We start from the raw sequence: 25,137 nt of genomic DNA, 5'->3' as shown, positions 1-25,137 counted from the left end.
GGGCTGAAAACCTTCAAAAGCACCACAGAAATTTAAATGGCATGGAAAACCAGGGAAAAGATTTTCAAAAGCACTGAAGTTCCATTTTTAAAAGAGAGGTAGCATAAATCTTGGGAGCATAAATCTCTTTGACTTTCAGTGATATTTAAGAGTCAAAGTGCCTATGTCACTTTCGAAAATGGGACTTGGCAGCTTTTGAAAATCTTGGCCCTGGTCTGCTCATACCATTTCAATTTCTCTAGATTGAACACTGGGATATCCTATTTGATTAAATTTTTTTAAAAAAAGAACATTGTATCTCATGACACACCCCCACCCTCCAAATCACTGTGCCTCCCAAATATTTATCCTCGCGACACTCCTGGAGTAGTGGAATATTATGATCCCCATTTTACAGATAGGGAACTGAGGCACAGGGAGATCCAGTGATTTGCCAAGGTCACAGAGGAAGTCTGTGGCAAAACTAAGAACTGAACCTCAATATCCCAGGTTCAAAGCTAATGCCTTAACTACAAGGCCATTCTTTCTCAGTGCTAAACGTGTGGGTCCAAAGAAGCCTTCGCTAGCTGTTTCTAACATGTAATTCAGAGCAGTGTAGACTATTCATTAATAACACCGTCAGATCATTATAGCTGTTGTGAACACATAATGCTGGAAAGACATTATTCCAGTTTCAAAAAAAACTGCATTGCTGTGTGGCTGCTACAGTTTGTGAATAAATAACATAATAGTAATATTTTGCACTTATATAGTACCTCTCCTCCAAGAACATCAAAACATGCAAATGGCCAAATAAACTTTCTGTTGAGCTACTTGAAACTACTGGAAAAAGGAGATTAACACTGGGTATTCAACTAGATACTGAAGTCAAGGACAGGAGCCAGGATATAAATGATGATAAACTCACAAGGAACAGGGACAGTTTCTCAGAGCTTTCTACTCCCTAAACCTGGGGTCACCAAAAGCTTGGCAAAAGTTAAAGCAGGGTTAGAGCTGTTGTAACTTACACTCGCGGATAACAACACCCCTCTCCCAGGGGCCATTATGCAGCTGGGGATCACCAGAGCACAAAGCTGCAGTGTGGGCCAAGTACCTGACCTGTAAAGGTTTCTGAACACCTTAGCTCTTTCTGAGGGAATTTCCTTGGAAGGGGATGACATGGTCCAAATATTTTATTTTGCCCCAGTCATTTTAACTTGAAGGAATCTCTGCTGCCTGTGTCTGTTTCTCTTCATCTTCATCCTGTGTTTTAGTCATGTAACACAGAGCTTTCTGTTTAACCTCAGGAGCCATGTACATATAATTTTTGGAAAATGTGACAAATTTGTTTAATCTAATATGTGTAGCTTATTTGCTGTAGCCAAGAATCCCTTCACTAGACTCTGCCCCCAATTTGCCACACACCACAGCTGAATTTCCTTTAATTATTTGCAGCATCTCCGTTTGGAAAACAAGAAATACACAGTTTTATCCCAGGAATCTTTGTCTTGAATTCTTACCTACTTCCTGTATTTTTCTAGAGTCACTTCACTTATAACCCTCTGCAAAATAAGGGCTTGAGCCAAAGCACAGTGAAGTCAATAGAAAGACTCCCATTGACTTCAACAGACTTTGATCACCGAAAGCTCTATGCTTTTATTTTTCCACATCGTTTGCTGCCTCCGAGTCTAGTTTTTGCAACACAGGGACACTTGTTATTTTTCACAACTGGATATTTTACTCTGATAAAACTACCTTTACTGTAATGACTTGATGCTGGGGAGAGGAACTCCAGTCTGTAACTCAAGTCTGTCCCTAGAAATGATTTACTGTTCAACATCCCTTGTCCAAGGGGTAGCTGACCCACCCAGGAATCTTAGCATTCCGAACACTCTCATCTTGATCTTTCCCATAATCTACTGCTGCGTGGTTGCTGCTCCCACTCTGAGCATTTCGTTTTGAGGTGGCAGAATATGAAAATGTCTAGCTACTTTGGTCGAGGGTGGCAGTGGGAGGAAGGACCTTCATCATTTCAATGTTTTTCCTCCTGCATTAAATTAGTTTGACATTTTTTCACATTGCAGATGGGAATCCGACAGTTATGAACTTCCTGCTATGATCTATTTTGGAGATTAAAATGCCAAATGCAATTTAAGAAGAATCCCTAAGATTTCAATTTGCCAGCAAATAAAAGAGGAAGGATTCATAAAGTGATTTCTGTTCTGAAAGATCAAGTGATAAAGCAGAGAGAACATCCTATTGCTTAAGTGCCTAAAGGATATAGTCATCTCTAACTGTCGAACTGTGATTTCTCAGTTTCTCCCGACTCAGAACCAGAGAGATCATGTTGTGTGTAATCCCAGGAAAACTGGGATTACATTTTCCAAAACCAGTCAAAGGTTGTTTTTTTAAGATCTATCATGAAAGACAGGGTTGGAATTTAATCCCTGGGTTCACACATGAAATCCCATCTGTGGCTGGAGCGTGTAAAAATCCAATTTGAGACTTTTCCTCCATCACAACATTTCTGGCCCACAAGAAAAATGGATTTCTGATTTCAGCGGCATCAGGGTTGGGCCCCTAACAGAAAATGATTTTGGTTTTACCCCCTCCACCAAATCTAGAAGGGACAGCACTGGGCCAAATTCTGATCTCAGTGACACTGTTATCAACAGCATTACTCTGCCTTTACACCAGCGTGACAGAAATCAGGATTTGGCCCAATGTCTATAAGGAGGTGCTGTCAAGTAGAGCTAATTGAAAATAAAAGCAAAAAAACAGTCGAAATTTGGAAAATTTTGATCTGTCCAGCCAATAAGTCCCCCTCACACACACCCGAGTCCCCACAGAAATGCATGATTCCAAGCTACTTCCATTCTATTTGGGGGCCTGAGTGTACCTGGCCTGTCCACAGGTATGCAGTGATTCGGGAAGGGATGCAAGCCGCCTTAATTCCTTTTGCATAACCTGCATAAGGGCCAGGCCTGAACTGAGGGGCTGCTCGCACTGAGCCTACATGGGGGTCCACAGAGCCCCAGCAAGGGGAGGTCAATAGCCCCAATGCCACTCTGCCCCAGCCCACTGAATGAGACCAGCATGCAGAGGGGAGCAAGCTGCACTCCAGCAAGGAGTAGTGGTGGCAGACCTGTTGCCCCTGAGCAGTGGGGAGCTCAGGAAGGAAGCCCTGGGTCAGGTCAGCTCCATGCCACTCCCAAAGCAGGGCTGTGTCTTAAAGCACAATTGAGTCCTTGCTGTTCATGTAACAAAATCAGATTTTTCTAATGTGGTAGGTTGACAGATTAGATCTCTCACTAGTCTGTTTCTAGCAGGCTCTAGTTCATGGCTCAGGGACAGGCAGAGTGGTTTCAGATGTGCTGTATTATGGTGAAAGGAATTAAAGTCAGGTATGCGGAAGTCTGTTCCTTGTATCAACAATGCACTAACTTTAATGTAATGCCTGCTGCAATACTAAGAAAATAATTCTACCTCCGTTCTCTTGTACCTTCAATATATAGTTCTGTGGGAACAGACCCATTAGCAAGACATAATTAAAAAGCCAGAAGAAACTGTAGTCACCCTTTATCCTGCATTATTAATTGTTTTCATCTAGGAGACTCACTGTCATTTTAGAAAAATTACTTGCATACAGTCATGTATTTACCAAAAGCTTTTTCACCTGGTAACAATCTGGAAATCTTGTTCTCTTTATTTGTAGAATTGCTCTACTGTCGTGGGAATTCCTGGATCTTGTTCTATTTCTAATTCCTCCACCCCCTTACACACGAAATCTTAACATTTGGGAAAAAGGCCAGATCGACAGCCTGGGACGTTGCTGTCCTTTGTTTAACAACAGAACAGGTGTGACCATGGGCGGCAGCTGTGCAAGCTTCCCAACACAATCATACCATTGAGTCCCTTCCCTGGCCTACTGGGGTCACCTCTAGGCATGAGGGATTAGTCTAGTGTCCACGCTCATCAAGATTTCTGCATCTCTGATTAAACTACAAGTAAACTGAGAGTGTGAGTTTTATTCTGTAATATGGCACTGGTCTGCTAGCAACTGGACTGAAACCACTAGCTGCTATAGCTACTGCTTGTAATCCAAAGGGTAATTTCCCTTAGATAATAACTACAGAATATTGGTTTAATTACTACAAAACCACATAGGACTACCCTCTACCTCTGCAATAGAGTTAAAACTCCACACAACCAGATAAACATGGGTGGGAATTGGCAGGAGTGGTTAGGGGAGAAAATGTATGGAATATTCTCTAGGAGTCCTGTGTGCTCAGAATTTAGATGATTCCTTCCCTGAGGTGAATTAATTTTATAGGATCCAATTCAGCAAAGCACTTAAGCATGTGCCTAACTATAGGCATCTGCTTAAAGTTATGCACATGTCTAAGTCCACCCCTACTTATCAAAGCACTTAAACACACATAAAGTAAAGCACATAATTCTATCTGTTTTCCTGGGCACACTCAGAGTAGCTGATCCAGCTCTTCACAAGGAAGTTCCTGGGACCTGGGAGGTACAGAATTGTTGGGCTCATTCTCACAATTTGCCTTCTATTGAGTACTTCATCAACTTTCAGTGGAGCTGGAGTTTCACTTCCTCCTCCCTTCATTCCTCCCATTAAACTGGTGTTGCCTTCTGGACTTTGCACAGCCAGGAAGGCTGTGGATATTTTTTGCTGGATCACACCAAAGGGGAAGCTGTGATTCACTTTTTTTTTCAGTGGCACGTTTACTGGAAACTTGGGACCATCACATATAGTAATATTTCCCATATCCTAGCAATATTACTGCATGGCTTCCAGCAAATGTGCCTAAGACATTACCCTCCAGGGAGCCTTATTAAACATTTATAGTATTGGAAAAAGTCAGAATGAGAACGGAAATTGACCATGAAAAGTTCTGGAAAGTTTTAGGGGTAAGTTTCCAGAAGGGCCATTACCAGGCCACCTTTTGTGAGCACAGAGTGCCTGTCCATTTGAGGTAAAATTCATCTCATGCGGAGAACCAGCACAAGGCCTCTCAAACTGGACTTAAGTGGAACTTTAATGGTGCTTAGGCCTCATACTGGTCATTTGCCCTGGAATTAATTATACCCTTTGGTAGGACTACTTGTGTGAGTAAGGCAAGCACAATCCAATTCTTGATCTTTATCATTATCATCTCCTTATCATTATCAACCCTGACTTTAATCTTTGGTTACATATCTAAAAGGGGCTGTAAAAATGGCACCACTGGGTTCCATGTTTGTTCTCTCCCTAGTACATTGTATCAAGTCTGATCAGAGTGCAAGTAAAAAGTTGGATTTCATATCTCCCATAAACTCTTCCTGCATCTGAAATTCAAGGTGGGATCTTTCTGTATCAGCACTACTATTAAACATTCTGCATCGAGAACTCAGTTAGCAATTCAGCTGATGATGTATGAGGCAGAATGGAACCCAGTTTACTCTCCCATAGCTGTCGGTTTTGGAGGGCTAAGAAGGGCAAAAAAGCAGTAAACATTTATTTTTGTGTCAGAAGTAAGCAGATAACAATGAGAGGTTTGGGAAAGTGCCATTTTAACAGTTACTTTTTAAGCAATGTACTTCAGTTTAAGAGAGCACAGAAAGTCAATAAAGATGCATGTTGTACATCTGTGCAACTATTCTACCTTTGGGACACACAAGACCCATTATTTTAGGGAAAATGGGCACTTGAGGTAATTGCTGTAGGTGTGATTACACGGCAAAATAACCATTTCCAACTATTTTAGACAGAGAGTACCTGAAAATTGGGTCTCAGAAGTAACAATTTGGAAACAGTTTAGGATAAAAAAATCCATTGTTTTCTTTCTATCTGATAAAAGTAGAAATACATGGGCTCCATCAGTGGTTCCCAACCTGTGGCCTGGGGGCTAAAAGTGGCCTGCGGAGGCTTTCAAAGAGGCCCGCGGCTCCCCTCCTGCAGGCTGCAGAAGGGAGCCGCTGTCTAAGGACCCGGGGGAGTGTGTTGCCACAGGGCTACAAGACTGGTGCAGGCTCCTTCTGCAGCAAAGGGGATGGGAGATCAGCACTGCCCTCCCCCCGGCTAGCAGGGAGCATGGCAAAGCGCTCCGCCTGGCTCCCTCCATAGGCGCTGGGGTCCCTGCTGGAGCCAGAGGGAGGAGAAATCAGTGCTCCCCTCCCCTGGCTCCATCAGAGAACAAGTGCTCTGCCTGAGTCCCTATGTGCAGGGGTCTGTGCTGGAGCAAGAGGGAGGGAGCACTGATTTCCCATCCCCCTGGCTGCAGAAGGGAGCCACTGCCGAGGGACCCAAGTGCAGTGCACGGGGCTACAGGATGCGAGTGGTTTCCCTGCTGCAGCCAGGGACATGGGAAATCAGTGAGGAGGCAGCCTCCTCGCTGAACTCCTTCCGTCTGGCTTCAGTGGGAGGCCGGGGGCCTGCTGGCAGAGACTGGTGGCCCTTCGTGGTTGTAAAAATGATATCTGTGGCCCTCGAGCCAAAAAGGTTGGGAACTACTGGGCTACATAATATGATTAGCCAACATCTGCCTTTTACAGCAAAATTTAAGGTTTCGGTTTTAGCAAGATACCTATTTTCAAGAATTCGTTTTGACAGCAAAATGTATGATTTGTGATGAATCTTTGTACATATCAGACTTGCACAAACGGTGGACTATTGGCCATTTGTGTGCACTGTCGTACAGTGTGTTCTGGGTCACAGAATTTTTAGGCCTAAGCCTCCAGTTCAGGCGATGTCTAGACTGACGGCAGCAATTGATTTATCCGGATCGACTGAGCGGAACTGGAGATCTGCTCAATCGACCCGGAAATCGACGCTATTAATCCATCTCTGCCAGGTGGAATAATGTTGCGTCAACGGGAACGTGTTTCGCGTTAATGCAGCGAACTGAAGGCATTGCAGTAAGTAGGAGTTAGGAAGTTGATGGGAGTACGCCAGTTGACTGCTGCCGATTTTGGCGACAAGTGTAGACATAGGCTGATAGTCTTCAATGGGAGTGAAGGGTGCTCAGTACTTTGTAGGATCCTGTGATTCATTCAGCCAGCCCTGCAACAGCAGAACTCCAGCATTAAGAGGCTATGAAGAGAATGGAGCGTGAAGGTGTGGCAGCATAGTTCTTTTTACTAAACTTCAAAACCAAATGAATTCCATTCTTTGTATATTATAGGGGCGTGTATATATGAGACAGAGCATGCCTTCCTAGTTCAAGTTTCTTTTTTTGTGTAACTCAAAAACAGCTTCAATTACAAATGAATGAATCTGGGCAAGATTTATCATACAATGATTTTATCATTAATTTACTTTTTTTTTAAATTGAAATCTCTGGCCTCTAGTCAAATGCAAAGGATTGATGATTAAATATCAGAATGTCCAGAGTGTTTCTGTGAGAAATAACTCAGAGCGTAGTGCTGATTAATAAAAAAAAAAAAAACACCTCTTCTTTAAACAGCTGCGTAAACCTGCCATTTTACTCTCCTTTTGGACATCTAAGAATGATAAATGAGCCATATATTATGCTACCTTGGCTCCAAATTTAACAGGAGGAGGAAAAGATGACACAGAAGCATGCCAGCTGATTTATAAGATGTCATCCTAAATTGTTCTGCTAAATCTTCATTTACACCATCACGTACTTTCTCCCATATAACCCAGAAGCCATGTGCCATTACTAGCCAGTCCTATTAAGCCCACTTGAACTCCTGGCCTTGGATTTGAAAGCCATTAACCGTGACCCTAGTGTCTGCCTCCTTACATAGGAATGCCTAGGTAATTTCTCACACATTACATCAGTAACTACATGTGAATCAGTCATAGAAGCTGGCTTCATTCAGGGGCTGAGGAATATTTTCCTCTGCTTCACTTCTGAACAAATGGGTTACTGTGCTACTTTGTTTGCCCCAGCACTGGTGTCCTGGAATGGCCTCACACACCAAAGTCAGTAAGAGTTCTGCCGCTGACTTCAATGGGAACGGAATCAGGCCCCACACAGACAGAGAGAAAGCAGCCTCCTATAAAAGCATGGTTTAGTCCTCTAACAGAGGACATATCAGAGATTAAACACATGCCAGACAGCCCTGCACTGGCATCGGTACAGAGGCCGACAGCTCCAGCTGGAGCTACAGGAGACTTGTGCCTGAGACAACATTGGCTGCTGGGGCTCCACAAAGCCTCTCTAGCACCCGTGAAAAGGGTGCAACATCCACTCCCCAATGCATGTGGCCAGTCCAGGCAGGCCGTGTGGGGATGTAGAGCATTACCTCATGCTCTTTGGCTATTTACACATTGACGGCGGCAAATTCGCCGCCATCAGATCGATCTTTCTGGATCAATTGAGCGGTCAGTAAAGACCTGCTCAATCAATCAGGAAGTCAACGCACTAAAACCACCACCTCAAGTGGCGCAGAGCCATGAAGAAGCCGCGCACAATGGAAGATAAGAAGTTGACGTAACTTGCGTAACTCCCGTCAACTGCCGCCGAATTCTCAGGTAAGTGTAGGCCTGGCCTCTGGAAGGGAAGCAATACTAGCCTTACATAGTCCTTGTGGATGGGACAGCACAGGCTCCTTGCATCCTCTCGCCTTCCTTGCAGAATCATGTGGGACTGGGCACAAACTTGTCAAGAGCTTCCCAGTTATGTCTATTGAGGGCAATGGGAGCAGCATCAGACCCAGTCTTCAGTTCCAGCGGACTTACAGATCCACTGGTAGCACTAGTTTGTCTCTTGGTGCCTTGCAATTGCGACTTTCAATCCTAGAGGTCACTCATTTATTCGGAATGCCATTCTCCAACAATGTAGGGCTTCAATCTCTCTTTATATTCACTCATTTCAGGCATGACCAGATTTGAAGTAATAAATCTTCTAAACTAACAATAGCTACAGTGTCACCACAAGGGATGCGGGTACTTAAAAGGGGACGAGCAAGGTGTCTTTCAAAGAGGATTTAAATCATATAAAGTCAGGTGTAAGCAATAACATGTCAAGGTGTGTGGTTATGCTGGATACCTGTATGCCTCAGGTGCACTGTAAAGGACTAGGCCGCAAGCCAAGTGTCTTCAACCACACAGGTGGGGTGGGTGTGGGTGGGGTGGGAGATTGAGAATGGAGTATCCAGACTGACTACACATGAAAGGAAACCTTGAATCTTAGGGGACCGTAAAGAGAGTGGATGCCATGTGGAAAAACAAAATTCCCAGTGCTCTGCCTGCTGCTGGCTTTGAAATCTCTAAGCAGTCTGGACATTCAGCTAACAGTACCTTCCAGCCACTGCCTCTCCATTGCCTCACCTCTTATCAATACACGATCAGGCCCAAACTCAGCCCCTTTTTACAAAACTACAGAAAGCAAACCGGAATCAACACTTTCAAACTTGGGTCCCCAAAGTTAGGCACCTCGAGGAGAGTCTGCAGCTTGCTGACTGCCTCCACTCCTGCCAAAGTCAACTGAGGACACTTGGCACGCTGTAGGAAGCCACTTTAAACATTAACCCACCTCACAACGCCAGTTTCCACATGGCACGTGCATTAAAACAGTGAAGTTAACTCATGTCCAGTCATACAAAATATCCTGTATGCTCATGGGGGGACTTAGGTTATGGGTGCTATGAGAACTTCCCTACAGTCTTGCTTTTAAATCTCAAGCAGGGGTTTTATCTCAAATATCCTGGGAAGCAGCACAGTCCTTTTTGTCTACATTGCTGTTCCCCTAGTGCCTCAGCTCTTTTTGGCTGTTTGACCGCACAGCTCCTCCATGTGTCCTACCGCCAGGGATCTCCCCGACGACCAGATGCCTCCGAAGTCCAACTCTCAAGGTTTCTACATTTGGCAGACCATGAAGGGAAGCGTGTCATCCCTTCCCCAATTGTTGGCGTGTTCTTTGGCTTGAAGGCTACTGGACGGCACACTTGGGTGACAAGAAGTATGTGTCAGAGGTAGGAATAGGACCTAGTGCTTAGGGATCTGGATGCCCAATTCCCATTAAAAATTAATGGTAATTAGTTGTCAAAATCCCCTAGGCAGCTTTGACTATCTCAGCTTAAATGTCTTGACACTCCAGCCCATGCTGTAACCACGACAACATAGCCCTTTTAGTGACTAATACCCAGCGCAGGAAGGCATTATCGTATAGTTTCATGATATTATATAAATTTATCTTTTGCTAGGTGGGAAAAAAAAAAAGGAAAGAAATCTCAGCTTGTGCTTCTCTTTGTGTTTTCATTTAAAAACAAAACTGAATACAAAATGTAAACAAGTCAGTTACAGTACTTGACATCCAGTGTAGCACTGTACATTAGCACTTGTGATGCAGATTTTTATATGTAGCACAAATACTGTAAAATAGGAATTTGCTAATAATCTGAAGAGAAACTCTGCTTTGACTTCTTGAGGTTTAGCCAGTGGACATTACTCATGTGGGCATATTTTAATTCCTGGTACTTTTTTGTGCTGCTCTTCCACTGAACAGTAAAGCTGGGTAGATATTGCAAAAAAGATTGCATGAATATTCACTGAAATTTCTATGTGATTTCACCTTGGCTATATTCATGCTCCCTTTGTATTGACGCATCACCAATGGTCATGTGATCCAGTGTAACTGGCGTGCATGTTCATGCCATTGAATTTCAAAATAGCAGGTGTGTTTGTATGTGTCCTGGGAGTGTTTATGCAGTTATGCAATCAGGGACTAGAAAAAATAAATTACAGTTTATCTGACCCATCACAACCAACTATAGAGAAAACTATTTGCAATCTATCCAGGGGGGTCATCTCGGCCCCTTATAAACAGATCTCACATGATGGTGAAAGACCCATCTACCACTTGAGTTGCGCCCTCCAAAATATTGTTCAGGTGCATCGGCTGGGCAGCACAGGAAAGTTTTCATTGCCTATGCTGCACCCACTCTTTGCTAAATACATTTTCAGTCAGTCTGGGTTTTTATACCATGTGCACCACCACAGTATCTGAGTGCCTTATATGACCCAATTTTACAGATGTGCTGTGCAACCCATAACTCCTAAAGCCAGCCAGAGATGTGGCTCATCAGTACCACTGAAACACAGGCCGTTGGTGTGTGCATGTCCAGCGCTGTTAATCTGTTTTCTTTCAAAAGACCAAATGTCTTTCTTTTTTAAAATTATTCATCCAGTCTCTAATTTTCCTACTGAATTTTCCAGTGGGAGTCAAAGGGCATTTGATGAATACAGTTTGAAAACAAAAACAATCTTGTTATGTATCTGAATAATGCATAATGTCCAGAGTTCAGTGAGAAAAGGGTACTGGATGGAAAAACCCAAAAAGAAATAAAAGGATGAAAGATGTTCATTGAGAGGTGCTTTGCTCTCTTGATATGATGAATAGTCACATGTTCATAGCTGGATTTGAGTGGTGCCTTATTTGGCAAAATATTCAAAGCACCAAATTCTTAATTACTCACTCAGCAGATACAAAAGAGAAAAAAAAAAAAAAAAAAACCCTATTACTCTGATCAGAAATGGAAGTGGCTCAAATCACATGGAAAACTTGACCCTGAAAGAACTGAAGACCAAATTGCATAGACTCAGGTTGTTTCGGATGCTTAGCTGGACCCTATCCAAACCTTTGATAGCTTACCTATCACTAAGTTAACGTAAGTGTGTCAGCTGACTGCACTGGCTGCTAAGAAAAGGTCTATCCTCTTAACCCAAAGCTGAAGAGAAAATTAAGTTTGTAATAGCAAGTGTGTTTTGGCTCAGTCTTTGCAGAACAGGAGTGGCCTACGGTGGACAGCGACAGTGCTGTTAGACATTATGCTGCCCTAGGTATCCCCTAACCAGCTTTCAGGGCAGGAGGTGGCTGGGCTGGAGCCTCATAAGTGAAAGGGAACCCTTAAAGGGGAACACTCCCACCCAGAAGCCGTGCTGGGAGTCGGGGAGCCAGAACTGTTGACATGGCAGCTCCCAGACCCAGTTGCTGTGGGGTGGTGTGAAATGGGGAGTGGTGGGAGCATCGTTAGAGAAGTAGACACTCCCCCGCAGAACTGATCAGGCTGGTGTGCGCCAGCTCTCTGACACTGACACTGTGATGAGGGCCAGAGTCACAGCCATGCTAGCGCAGCTCCCAAATGGTGCAAAGTGGGAGGGGGGGACATGGCCAGAGGCATCCTACAAAATCTGGCACCTATGCAGCCATTATACAGCGTATGCCTAATGCAGGGCTGAAGACTGCAGGCACAGTGCAAGGGTAGCAGTTTGCCATATGCAAATCTACTGCCTCTGGTTTTTCACAGACAGATGCAAGTAAACATCAGCTGACTCCATGTAGGCTAAATGACTTCTAATGCATGGGAAACTTGCAGATGTTCGCGACTATGAGGCTAGACAATTTTTAAAAATCTCTGTTATCCCCAGAGGTAGTTTCCTCACTCCAATGATCTCACTCCTTTCTTAGAAAGGCAGCTCTTGAATGGTTATTCATTTTCACTGATGACACAGCCCTGGATCAGGCTTCAGCAATGATTAACTACTGGGCAGGATTATCTGGAACTCAACAGATCATTCAGGACTGAGCAGAGAAATCCAACAGCCATGTCACCAAACACTCACTTTGGGCCAAGCTAAAAATAGATCTAATGAAGTGTTACTGTAGTTGCTTTCCTTACTGTACAAAATAAACTATTCAGTTTTTCCTAACTGGAGAAAGGCCTTATTTAAAGATTACATTAATTAACTTATATTGGCACAATAGCCTGGAGGGTATATTTACTTTATAAAGAACTACGTATCCATATATGGAACAACTGCAGGATCCAGTCTAAGCTAAAGCACATAGAAAATGGTTAGCACGGAGCCAATTCTGTCCTCAGGTGCATCAATGTTACTCTTGTGGAAGTCAGTGGGAATTGTGCATGGATGCCTGGGTACTTTATGAATCCCATTAACCAGCCATATGTCATCAGGTGCTTATATAGTTTGCCCTCCTATGTAACAGAGGTCAAAGAATTTCACCCACCCATTGCTGCATCCAGGTGGTAACTAGTGCTTGAGCTAGAGCATCTCTTTCAGAAAGACTTTAAATCCCACTTAACTTCAGGGCCCAAATTTTGAAAGAGATTTAGGTGTTGCTGCACTCAGCATTGCAACGCCTAACTGATTTATGAGCCTAAATCACAATTTCAAAAGGGATTTAGGCACCTAGTCTAAATCTCATTGACAGTCATAGAATCATAGGGCTAGATGGGATCTCGAGAGGTCATCTAGTCCAGTCCCCTGCACTCATGGCAGGACTAAGTAATATCTAGACCATCCCTGACAGGTGTTTGTCTAACCTGCTCTTAAAAATCTCCAGTGATGGAGATTCCACAACCTCCTTAGACAATTTATTCCAGTGATGAACCACCCTGAGAGTTAGGAAGTTTTTCCTAATGTCCAACCTAAACCTACCTAGCTGCAGTTTAAGCCCATTGCTTCTTGTCCTGTCCTCAGAGGTTAAGAAGAACAATTTTTCTCCCTCCTACTTGTAACAACCTTTGATGTACTTGAAAGCTGTTATCATGTCCCCTCTCAGTCTTCTCTTCTCCAGGCTAAACAAACCCAGTTCTTGCAGTCTTGCTTCATAGGTCATGTTTTCTAGACCTTTAATCATTTTTGTTGCTCTTCTCTGGACTTTCTCCAATTTGTCCACATCTTTCCTGAAATGTGGCGCCCAGAACTGGACTCAATACTCCAGTTGAGGCCTAATCAGCGCGGAGTAGAGCGGAAGAATTACTTCTCGTGCCTTACGTACAACATGCCTGCTAATACATCCCAGGATCATGTTCGCTTTTTTTGCAGCATTGCACTGTTGATTCTTATATAGCTTATGGTCCACTATGACCCCCAGATCCCTGTCCACAGTACTCCTTCCCAGGCAGTCATTTCCCATTTTGTACGTGTGTTCCTTCCTAAATGGAGTACTTTGCATTTGTCCTTATTGAATTCTCAGACCAATTCTCCAGTTTGTCCAGATCATTCTGAATTATAATCCTATCCTCCTAAAACAGTGTTTCTCAACCTGGGGGTTTAGAGGGGTCGCAAGTGCAGAGCTGGTATTGGGGGTGGCAAGAAAGGCAATTGCCTGGAGCACAGGGGCGCCATGAAACTAAGTTACATGCCTCAGCCCCATGGGGGTGGGACTCAGGCTTCAGGGGTACAGTAGTTTGGAAAGGTTAAGAACCACTGTCCTAAGCACTTGCAACCCCTCCCAGCTGGGTATCATCCACAAACTTAATAAGTGTACTCTGTAAATCACTGATGAAAATATTGAACAGAACTGGACCCAGAACTGATCCCTGCAGTACTCCACTCGTTATGCCCTTCCAGCATGACTGTGAACCCTTGATAACTACTCTCTGGGAACGGTTTTCCAATCAGTTTTGCACCCACCTTGTAGTAGCTCCATCTAAGTTGTATTTCCCTAGTTTGTTTAAGAGAAAGTCATGCGGGACAGTATCAAAAGCCTTACTAAAGTCAAGATATACCACATCTACCACCTCCCCCCTATCCACAAGGCTTGTTACCCTGTGAAAGAAAGCTATCAGGTTGGTTTGACATGATTTCTTCTTGACAAATCCATGCTGACTGTTACTTATTACCTTATTATCTTCTAGACGTTTGCAAATTGATTGCTTAATTATTTGCTCCATTATCTTTCCAGGTACAGAAGTTAAACTGACTGGTCTGTAATTCCCCGGGTTGTCCTTATTTCCCTTTTTGTAGATGGCACTATATTTGCCCTTTTCCAGTCTTCTGTAATCTCTCCTGTCTTCCAAGTCAATGGGATTTAGGCTCATAAGTGTCTAAATCCTTTGAAAATGAGATTTAGGCTTCTAAATCAGTTAGGTATTGCAATGCTGAGTGAAGCAATGTCTAAATACCTTTAAAAAACTGGGCCCAAGTGCCCAATACATCTCTTGATAAGTTGTTCCAAAGGTTAATTACCCTCACTGTTAAAAACGTCCACCTTTTTTCTAGTCAAAATTTGCCTGGTTTCAGCCTCTGGCCATTGGATCTTGTCCTGACTTTGTCTAACTAAACTAAGGAGCCATCTACTATCAAAAATCTTCTACATAGCAGCCTACAGATCATGATCAAGTGATCTCTTAGCCTTCTCTTTGATCAACTAAATAGACTGAGCTACTGTAAAGCAGTTTAACTAGCTGTAAGATCCTCTGCATGAGAAATGACCCTGTATAATAAAGACAGTTATGGTGTTGTAGTGCCATGCAGATTTCTTCTCTGTCAGCTCGTTTGATGGTCAGAGCTGAACTCCACTTTCACTGTGGGGCTTCCAACAATCAGCACTTTCTGGACAGAAAGATGCTTTATTTTGAAGTGGCTCTGGTGACAGAGTCTCTATTCATAGTTCCTCTGATTTTATTTATTCCGTATCATGGAACATTTAAATAGGATTTGGATTGCTTTTTTAAAAATGTTTTAGACAAAAAACAGTTCTTCCCAAGAAATTAGCAAAGTTTGATCAGGGTGTTTAAAGCATCCCATGTATGTTATTCTGTATACACTGGAATCTAATCATAACAATGGCCTGAACCAGCTCCCATTAACGTTAATGGAAAGACTCCCACTGTCATAAATAGGGGGTTGGATTGGGCCCTTTGTGAAGTCACACAGGATGACACTCCATTTTAGTGGAGTGAAAGCTCCATTCCAATGCATTTCAATGGAAGGTCACATGCAGTGATGCTTTACTCCAGCATAAGAAGGTTCCTGTGCTGGTCCCCTTGAAGACAGCCCCTTGACACCTTGTAGTTCCAAGGGGATTTTCACCTCTGCCTCCTCCTCTGGAAAACAGAGAAGGAGCAGAAAAGGTGCTACCACCTTGTGGGGAGAAGAGTAAGGAGAAATCTCTGTTTCCCATCCTTGGTACAGCCCCAGTTTGGTGTGAAGAGATGGGCCGCCCTTACGAAGGCCACTCCCTGTGGGAAGCAGGAATATGAGCGTGCTAGGCCTGATAGATCCTCCCTTGTTATATGAAACTCTGCTTGTGATGAAATTTACTGTGAAACAAACCACTTAACCTCTCTGAAGCAGGGCTGTCTCTACCTCTGTTCATCCAGGACCTGGCACAATGGTGTCCAAGCTAGATCGGGGCCTCTATTTTAATACTAAAACATTAACGTTAAAAGAGGATTCTACTTTATTTATGGTAGCTGTTTATAATTGACCCAACTATATACACAGGAATAAAGCGATGGCTTTGTGGAACACCAATAACTTGGATTTCAGACCAGATTTCAAGATCCAGAAATCTAAACAATTTTAAAAAGGAAGTATAAACAGTAAATGGTAGCTCTTTACATAAGGAAATGCCTTTTTAACATGAAGTGGAAAATCTTATAAATGTACTTATATCTATCAGAGATAACATTAGTCATTTATGTGCCTCATAAAAGTCACTCATTTTGGCTGGACAATTATAGTAATTTGTGATTTAATTAGAAACATTTGGCCAGGGAAAGAATTCCGGTGGAAAGAAAAACAAAATCCATTTACATGGACTTTTGTTTTGCTTTAAATCATTTAAATCAAGGCACATATACAAAAAAGATATTAAGGGTAATAGGTGCTGTGTGGTACTTATCCAAACCCAGATTCTGGCCCTAAGACAGCTCCCATTGAAGTCTATGGCAGTTTTTCAGTTGGATCAGGACCGGACATTTACGCATGTAAATCTGTTTCTACCAAAAGACTTTACAGTGTGCTGATGTGAATTCAAATACAAATGAACTGAAATATATATCACTATGCCTGCCTTTTACTGATGTCATTTGTAAAGCATTTGTTTACCTGGAGCAGTTACACAAACCACTGGGGCACATTAAGAAATGAATCTATTGATACACTATAGTGTCTTTCTTTACTCTGGGACCAATCACGAGCCTCTTGCAGATTTACCAATTTTGCATCATCCTGCTGTTTATTTTGTAAGTATAACAATGGGACAAATTGGCCTATACAAATAGGACAAGAAGGGTTAAAAAATAACAAAATGTACAAATGCAGCCCATTCCCAGCATCTTGCTCCATGGACAAACAGAGGCAGGAATGGTTGCAGAGAGAGCATGCTTAGCCCTTTGATGGGAGGGGAAGGAATACTTGGGGCTTGTCTATACTTGACATGCTTCAGTGGCACAGCTGTGCTGCTATAGCATTGCAGTGTAGACATTACCTATGCACACAGGAGGGGTTGGTTCTTCTTCCATTGACCTAGCGCTATCTACACGGGGACGGCGGAAGGTTGGGGTGGGGTGAGGTCAATTTACCTACATCACTCAAGGGTGTGGAATTTTCACCCAGCCATGAAGGTAGGTCAATCTAGTTTTCTAGTGTAGACTTAGACCACGTTTATACAGGGACACTCAGGAAAGCTAAAGCAAATCAGCTAAAAAGTGTGAAGCTAATGTGCATAAATTAAGGGGTGTTCCATTCAGGAGTAAAGCTGTAAGTGAATCCTCATTCAAGGATTCCAGGGTAGCTTAAGGTTTTTTTTGTTTTTTTTTTAATATGAACAGTTAGTTCGCAGCAAACTGGAGTGTGAACCTACCTCGCACTAGCCGGTTGCAGACTATCTGCCCGGGTAGACTTATTGATGTACATTAACAGTTAGTTAATATGCTCTGACAAGCCCTTAATCGTCCCTGAGACCCTTGGACAAGGATTAAATTACAGCAAAGTACGGTCACTTTACTCCTGAATGAAACACCCTTTAATTTATGCATGTTGACTTCACACCTTTAGTAGATTCACCTTAACTTCCCTGAGCATCCAGATGTAGACAAACCCTTAGGGTCACTCAGATGTGATCATTTTAAGGCATTAAGATGTGGCACCAGATCTGTGCCAACATGAACTCCCTTCCAGTACTCCATAGTTAGGAGAAAGGCTACAACTCAGGGATTCAGGGAGAAGCAGAGGAAAACAGGAAATCATGGCTGCCACGTGGTTGCAGAAGACCACCTCAAGGAAGGGGACATTTAATTACAATTATGACACAGTAATTATGTAGTTGGTGAATATTAGAGAGTTACAAGTGTTTGAAGGCAAAGTGCAGACACCTACCTGTTCACAGATAGCATTAGCTGGTCCATACAAGCTTTGATCTTGTTTTGTGCTTCTAGATGAGTCATGTTTTCTGTGCTCTCTCCATTAATTGCCAGAATAATATCTCCGGGGCAAAGGTTAGCCATGGCTGCTTTACTCCCAGGATTAATCTACACAAGGAAAGAAAAAAGTGTTACTAAAAAGATGTTTAGTGTGAGAACATATAACAGTTAAAGAAACAGGAGTTGTTCTTTGGAAGGGATGAGAAAGAAAGCAGATATAGCAAACTTCCTGTTGCTGAGAGTGAACAATTTTCTATGGAGAGCGCCATTGTGCTTTGTCTAGAATGAAGATATTTACCAGTATGGGCATATTTTCAGAAGTAGCCTCAATTTTGGGATACCCCATTTTTTCTCCCATGAAGGCTGTGTTCTGCAGCCACATTGGATGACTCTAGCTATGGGTCTGATTCAAAGCTCTTTGAAGTCAGTTAAAAGAGTCCCATTGACTTCCATTGGTTTTTACATACAATAATGTAATGTAACACTTTATTCAAAGTGAGCTGGGCACCTAAAATCTCTTGGGCTCCTTTGAAAATCCCAGCCTCTATTCACAGGCTCCACAGCTTCATTACATGCTTGAGAATCAACTTCTGAAGAGTGCTGAAAAAATGAAACTTTTTGGGGGGGGAGGGAGGCAAAAGCAAAGAGAAGCATCATAGCAATCACCCTAACCGCTTCAGAGGTGTGATATTCCACATCAGCTTTCCCCAACTGCTGTTCAAATTACATGCCTCTTTCCAGTCATGCATATAATATCATACTGCTTATTAAATCTCCGTAACTTTCCCCCCACTTTTTGTATTAATGCCAAAACCTCACAAAGCTTAGAATGCCGTTCTCAGGAAATTAATGACATGGCTAGGTACCAGTTGTGGTTGGATTGTACAGAGTTAGGGCCCAACACTACAGGCCTAAGTGCGCCATAGTTATTATTCAAAGCAGTGGGTGTTTTGCCTGCATCTGGCCCAGTATGTTTCTAACATTTGCAAAGATAACATAAAATTATGTAACATGTACTGTACAGCTGCCAATAAATGTGTGTCTAACTGTGTAAACTGTTGATAGCTAAATGTTTGTCCTCTAATTTCCTCCTCAGTCATTCATAACATCTGTTTATGCTTCCACACACTTGCTACGATAGCCACCAGCATGGTTTATCTAATGAGAAAGTGCACTATGCTACATGTTGTGGTTATTCATATCTCATTGCATTTAAAATGTAATGTTTTTGGAATACCATTTAATGTCAGTCTTTATTTATACCAGAATAATCCTGTATCTCAAGAGATGTGTGACTGCTTCAACATATTATTTTGCACAATTATTGGGACACATCTCTGATAGACAGATTAATTAGAGATTCCACCTTCCCATCCCAGTAAGCTACAATCAGTCATAGAATTACAGCCTCTAACAACTGTCTCTCTTGGCAACTTCACTTTCTCATGGAAACTCTTTGGCTTTGATTTTTTTTTCCTATTGCAACAGAGGTCATAGACTGTGTGTATCTAACTTTTAAATGAAACTACACTCTCTGATACGGATTGTAAGTCACAGGCCTGCTGCTATAGAATAACAATATTAACAACATAAAGAAACTTGCATACGATTGTTTAGTTTGAGAATAAAGCAAAAGGGCAATTCTCCAATATTGTGGCTTGGTCACTTCGGGGGGCATCTCAGGGGAAAAGATTTTTAAACAAAAACCCCACAATTTACATCCCTAGGAAGGAAATTTCCTACACTAAATTCAACATGTGACACAAAAACCAGGATCACTACTCAGCATACTATCTCCCTTATATACATTGTTTGGATGGATGCAAGGAACAAACTAGCTAACATACCACATATGTTTCAAACACTTGGGACCCAATTCAGGCCCTCCTTGATTTTTGGGTACCAACAGGCATGCACAAACTCTGCACACTGCAAAGTGTTATTTAGTCTGAGCCTCCAGAGATACACTGGGGACCTTAATAAATAAGCACAAACATTATTCTTGCCTTGAAGTGAGCACAATCTAAGTTCAAATATGACACAAGTAGTAAAATAGACACGGGGTGAGAGAGAGACCAGGGTGATAACAATAAGGTCACCTGGCTAATTAGAGAGATACATGCACACACTTTGATTTTGAGGCCTATTTTCTTTTGGGGAGGAGCATCATATTAACTCATGTTCTGATACACCATGCAGAGCCCTCTGTGGGAACCTTTGATGCTTTTGTCATGATGCATCTGTGTTATTTACTTTTCAATGTTTCAATTAGATTATTCTGTTCTGTACAAACCACTGGGCTTTTCCCCCCTCTGTCATTTTCAGGCTCCACTGTGATGAAAGTGTCTATTTTATATAATGTACAAGTAAAATCTAACTCCCCCACTCATTTCAGCTTAACTAAATCAGAGCTCACTTAGAGAATAAGCCATTCATAAACAGAGCTCTTTGTGGTTTCCTATTTTTAGTTTGCAATTTATTTTAAATTACTCTGGCAACTTTGTCATATTGGAATTATTTTACACTATTCATAGAAATGCCTGAGGGTTGGAAATGCAATTGCATTTCAAGATCTCATTAGTCTGAGATACAAACATTGGTCCTTCGGTTAGCTGGGAGTTGGTAATGTGTGTCAGGCCCAACATCTGTATTGGTTGCTGAATTATTGTTTAAAGTATTACAGGCCAACTTCTCCAGAACTACAGCAATGAGATGATCCCATTGACATTCTGAGCCAAATTCAAGCCACAGAGAAGTGGATATTAAAAGGGGCCTGTAATGTGCTGGCTCTGGCCCCAACTGCATTTGAATCATTCTGGGGCAGACCTGCAGGTGCAGAATCACATTGGCTTCAGTGGGGCTCTGCATGGGTGTAGGATCAGGGTGTTTATAGACTGAAAATGTGAGGTTATCTCCCATTGTTGCCACACTAACTGGACAGGGGATCTACTATAGCAGGGTAACAGCCCTGTGGTAGTTAGGACCAGTCTTTAAAGCTCAATTCTGAGTGCTTTAAAATCTACATGGTTATTCAGATTGCCTTGAAATTTGGTATACTTAATGGTGCCCTCTGGTTCTAATAGTGTTCCAAATTTGAAGCCAAATTTGCATCCCAAGTTACAACTCCCAGGACAAAACAAAACAAAACAGCTTTCCTTATAAATTGAGAGATTCTGGCAACCCATTTTTGGTCGCACAGACATCAAATCAGGGTTCTCAGTCCATTGCACCAGGGTGTCCAATGCTCCTGGGTTACCCCAACAGAGTACCAACATGGCATCCACCAGATTTTTGGAGAAATCAAATTAAAAGGTTACTTCAAAAAGATTTCGCTTCTTCGGTTTGGCTTGTTGCAAGCCTGACCCACAAATTATCATGTCAAATTGATTATCCTGAATATACAGAGAGAGGAATTAATAGGACTGGTAGCCTTGAAAGTTTCACACCAGCTGAAGAGCTCAAGGGGACAAGCAGAAGTCCTCTGAACCTGACCCTCCTTGGGCAGAAATCCGAAAGAGGCTGCGAGGCGTACTTATAAAATCTCTCTGTTGGGGAGCCTGGGGAGGTTATTTTGGGGGAATGTAATAAAAAAAAAATTTAATTAGCTAAGTGAATGCTTTTACTGGCAGGAAAGGAGTATTTGGGGTGGGGGGGGGGGTGAGGAAGAATAGGAGTGAGAGGGGTTTGGGCAGCGGTGCTGGAACAATTTTTATAGTGGGGGTGCTGAGAGCCATTGAACCAAACTGTAAACTCTGTATATTAATGGAAACCACTTCAAGCCAGGCCATGTCCCTAGATCAAGCACCTATGGATTTGGGGTTGCATCAAAGGCAGTGAGAGGCAGCAGGGATCTCAGGTGAACATCACTGGGAAGGGGACATGGGTTGAATGGCAGAGAACTAGGGGACAATAGAGGCAGGGGCACCTGTCAGCCCCAGAACTGTGTGTATGCCAGGATCCGGGGAGAGAAGGGGGTCTCAACCCCTCCCCCTACCATCCTAGATGAGCTGAGATCTGGGGTTCCCCGCCCATCTGGCAGTCTGCCCCCCTCCCTATCCTTCATGTGAGCCAGGTTCTGGGGTGGAGGTTTGCCTTTCAGGGGGTATCTGAGCCCTTATCCCTAACCCCAAGGTGAGCTGGGATCTGAGAAAGCCCTACCCCTCTGGAAGCGGAACTTAGAACAGGCATGCTCATCACAGCAACTCACACTGACTGAGAGAAGGGAAATGCTTGACACACATCGGAAGAAACTCTCCTGCATGGTGGTGAGAAAGGACCACCCACCGCCCTTCTCCCATCTCGGAGCTTTTGTTTCAAGCCGTGTTGGTGCCCATGGAGTATTCTCTTTCCCCTGAGAACATCTCATTAAGATGAATGGGCCACTTAACACATCATTGGGCCTGCAACTTTGAAGCTTGAAACCCAGCCTGGGCATTTGCCTTAACTCTGTATTTCCTGGTTTTCAGCTGAACTCAGTGTTCTGGAAGGCCCCGAGCTATCCCTGGGCACCTTTAACTCTGTGTTAATGCTGTTTTTTGCCATTTAATTATTATTAGCAACTATCGCTCTCTTTTAGTTCAGGTGTTAGAACTGGGTGTTGAATGCTACGTGGCCAGGGTTCTAGTCATAGTTCTCCAGGGAGAAAGGGGGTGGCTATGTAATTTATTCAGTAATTGTGTATTGCATGCTGACATGAATTCACTAAAGGGCATGTTCTGAAAATCAGGGGGGGGTTAAAGTGGAATAAATCAAATGAGATTTGGCACAGGGCTTTTGCAGATTGAGCCATGCTCCAATCAGCTAGACCTAGAGTCTGCTTTGATCAGTAACCAAAGTACATGTGACATGAATGAAGTATATGCCAGCAGGTCTGAGAGTGACTATGCACATATTAGGGAATTAAAACACTACTAAAAATCTGTGCTAGCCCATTTTATTAATTTCTACTTTATCACTAAAGTCAGTTTCTAACCAGAGTTCTGGGCAATTTTCAAAAGAACTTTACTTGTGCATGCTGCTAAATTTAACAAATTAGAATGGGGTATTTTTAGGATAAAATAATGAATCTGTGAGTAATCTATTGAAGCTTTCTGATAATAAGGATGCTGGAAATTATCAGTGTTGAAAACAAACCTTTATTACAACGGACAGTGTCAGAACAAAGCTGTTCCATAGTTAAAGTTATGTAAACACAAACTATTACAAAACCTAGAAAATATCCTTGATCCACGCAGACAGATCCTCAGATGGTGTAAATTTTTTGCACGGAGCTGTGACAATCTACACCAGCTGGTGATCTGCCCCATAATCTCCATGTTTCCATAAAGATTTTTTAATTTCAATGAAAATAGTTAAAAACATCTGGAATTGTTATTAATCAGAGCCACCTGTTATCACTTCAAGCTATTTGAGGAACCAAGAGATGAGTTATTTTGGCAAACACTTTGGGTTACCTTCCCCAGGAGACTAGTCTAAGACTCGCTTCTTGCATGAGGGCCAAAAGAAGCAAGTCAATATGGGATTCCCCCTCTGGGATTCCCAGTACATCTTGGCTATTCTGTGTTGGTTTTTGTCTATAGTGTAAACTCTTAAGGATGTGGGCTGTCTGTATGTTGTATTTTGCACACGGATGGCACTCAAATAAATAATGAGTTGGGCCTGATGCTGTGAAGTGATCACTAGAATACTACTACCTGAAATCAGTGGGGTTGCACAAGGGTATGTACTAACTGATCATATTACAAGAGAGGGAGCAAATACTGTACAATAAACACTTGTGTACAGAAGGCATTTCCAGCTGGTCCCAAAGCATAAGTGCAAAGAATATCTCCTTTAATTTTATATATTTAAAATGCTTTGCAGCTGATCCCTCTTGCATCTTCACAGGCTCAAACTCCACAGGACAATTATCACCGCCCTCTTCTGATTTCTTGATATTTAGAAGATAACTGGGGAAACTCAAAATTTCTTAGCTTGATTCTCCTTTACACTGGTGTAAATCGAAAAACTTCAGTGCTATTGCTCCTGTGTTATAGCAGTGTAAGCAAAAAGAGGCTCTGTCTTTTACAACCTGTTGAAAATAATGATCTTTCATTTAGGAAGCCTGTCTTTTTCAACTGGCCAACACCCATATATATATTTTGTGAAAGGAATGCATTTTACATGGAAAGAGACAAATTGTCAAGCTTATACAGAGCTCTTCTTCAGGTCTGGAAAAGGTACTTGGAGACCTGAAGAAGAGCTCTGTGTTAGCTCAAAAGCTTGTTTCTTTCACCAACAGAAGTTGGTCCAATAAAAGAGATTACCTCACCCACCTTGTCCCACTAAATACTGGCTAATTTAAAGGCCTCAACTCAAATTATTTAAAGATTTCTTTAAATCCACAGTGTTTACAGTGTATTTGGCCTGAAGTCACTCTAAATTCTTTACTGCTATGAATGGATACTGAGCTAAACATTTGCATCTGTGTAATAATGTTCTTTAGTCTGCTGCACTGAATGCTGTACAAAAATAGTGTCTTCCTGTGATCTATGAATTACTTGTAAGTATTATATGACATATCTGATTTCTGACACTATTTCCATGTAAAATCTTTTTCACCAACAGAAGTTGGTCCAATAAAAGAGATTACCTCACCTTACCTACATTGTCTCTCTAATATCCTGGAACCAACACGGCCACAATACTGCAATCAACCAGTATCAAACTAATCAAACTGTTTGATTCTGTGATCAGCCATATGGGTTTAGGGCTTAACTATGTCACTCAGGGGTGTGGTTGTATTTTTCACACTCTTCAAAGATACAGCTGGGTTGATCTAACTTTTCAAGTATAGGCATGGCCTCGGATCAATATATGCAAAGATTTCTGAATCTTCAGTTGAAAGGTACTATGAGGGTGTGACATATCATTACTTTGCATTGGACCAGTACTGTGTTCTGGGGAGATTTTCTGTGCAAATGTATGGAGATTTAAAAAAAAAAAAGCTATGACAACGCAAGAACTCCC

At 42.4% G+C, this 25,137-nt stretch overlaps 1 protein-coding gene across 3 annotated transcripts in view; it reads right to left on the bottom strand.

Annotated features, from left to right (window-relative positions):
• The window catches only part of PDLIM4 (PDZ and LIM domain 4), an 87,842-nt gene that overhangs the window by 47,974 nt on the left and 14,731 nt on the right, over positions 1–25,137 (bottom strand). For all 3 annotated transcript variants that reach the window (XM_067567129.1, XM_067567128.1, XM_067567130.1), the window contains exon 2: positions 18,086–18,237. In XM_067567129.1, coding sequence (XP_067423230.1) covers positions 18,086–18,237 — 152 coding nt within the window. The remainder of the gene's footprint in view (positions 1–18,085; positions 18,238–25,137) is intronic.

The sequence above is a fragment of the Emydura macquarii genome, unplaced genomic scaffold (assembly GCF_026122565.2).
Source record: "Emydura macquarii macquarii isolate MOO-44397 ecotype Brisbane River unplaced genomic scaffold, CSIRO-AGI_Emac_v2 contig_2768, whole genome shotgun sequence".
In the NCBI taxonomy this organism is placed as follows: Eukaryota; Metazoa; Chordata; order Testudines; family Chelidae; genus Emydura; species Emydura macquarii.
The sequence above is the reverse complement of the archived record's forward strand: the minus strand, read 5'-3'. Positions and strand labels throughout refer to the sequence as shown.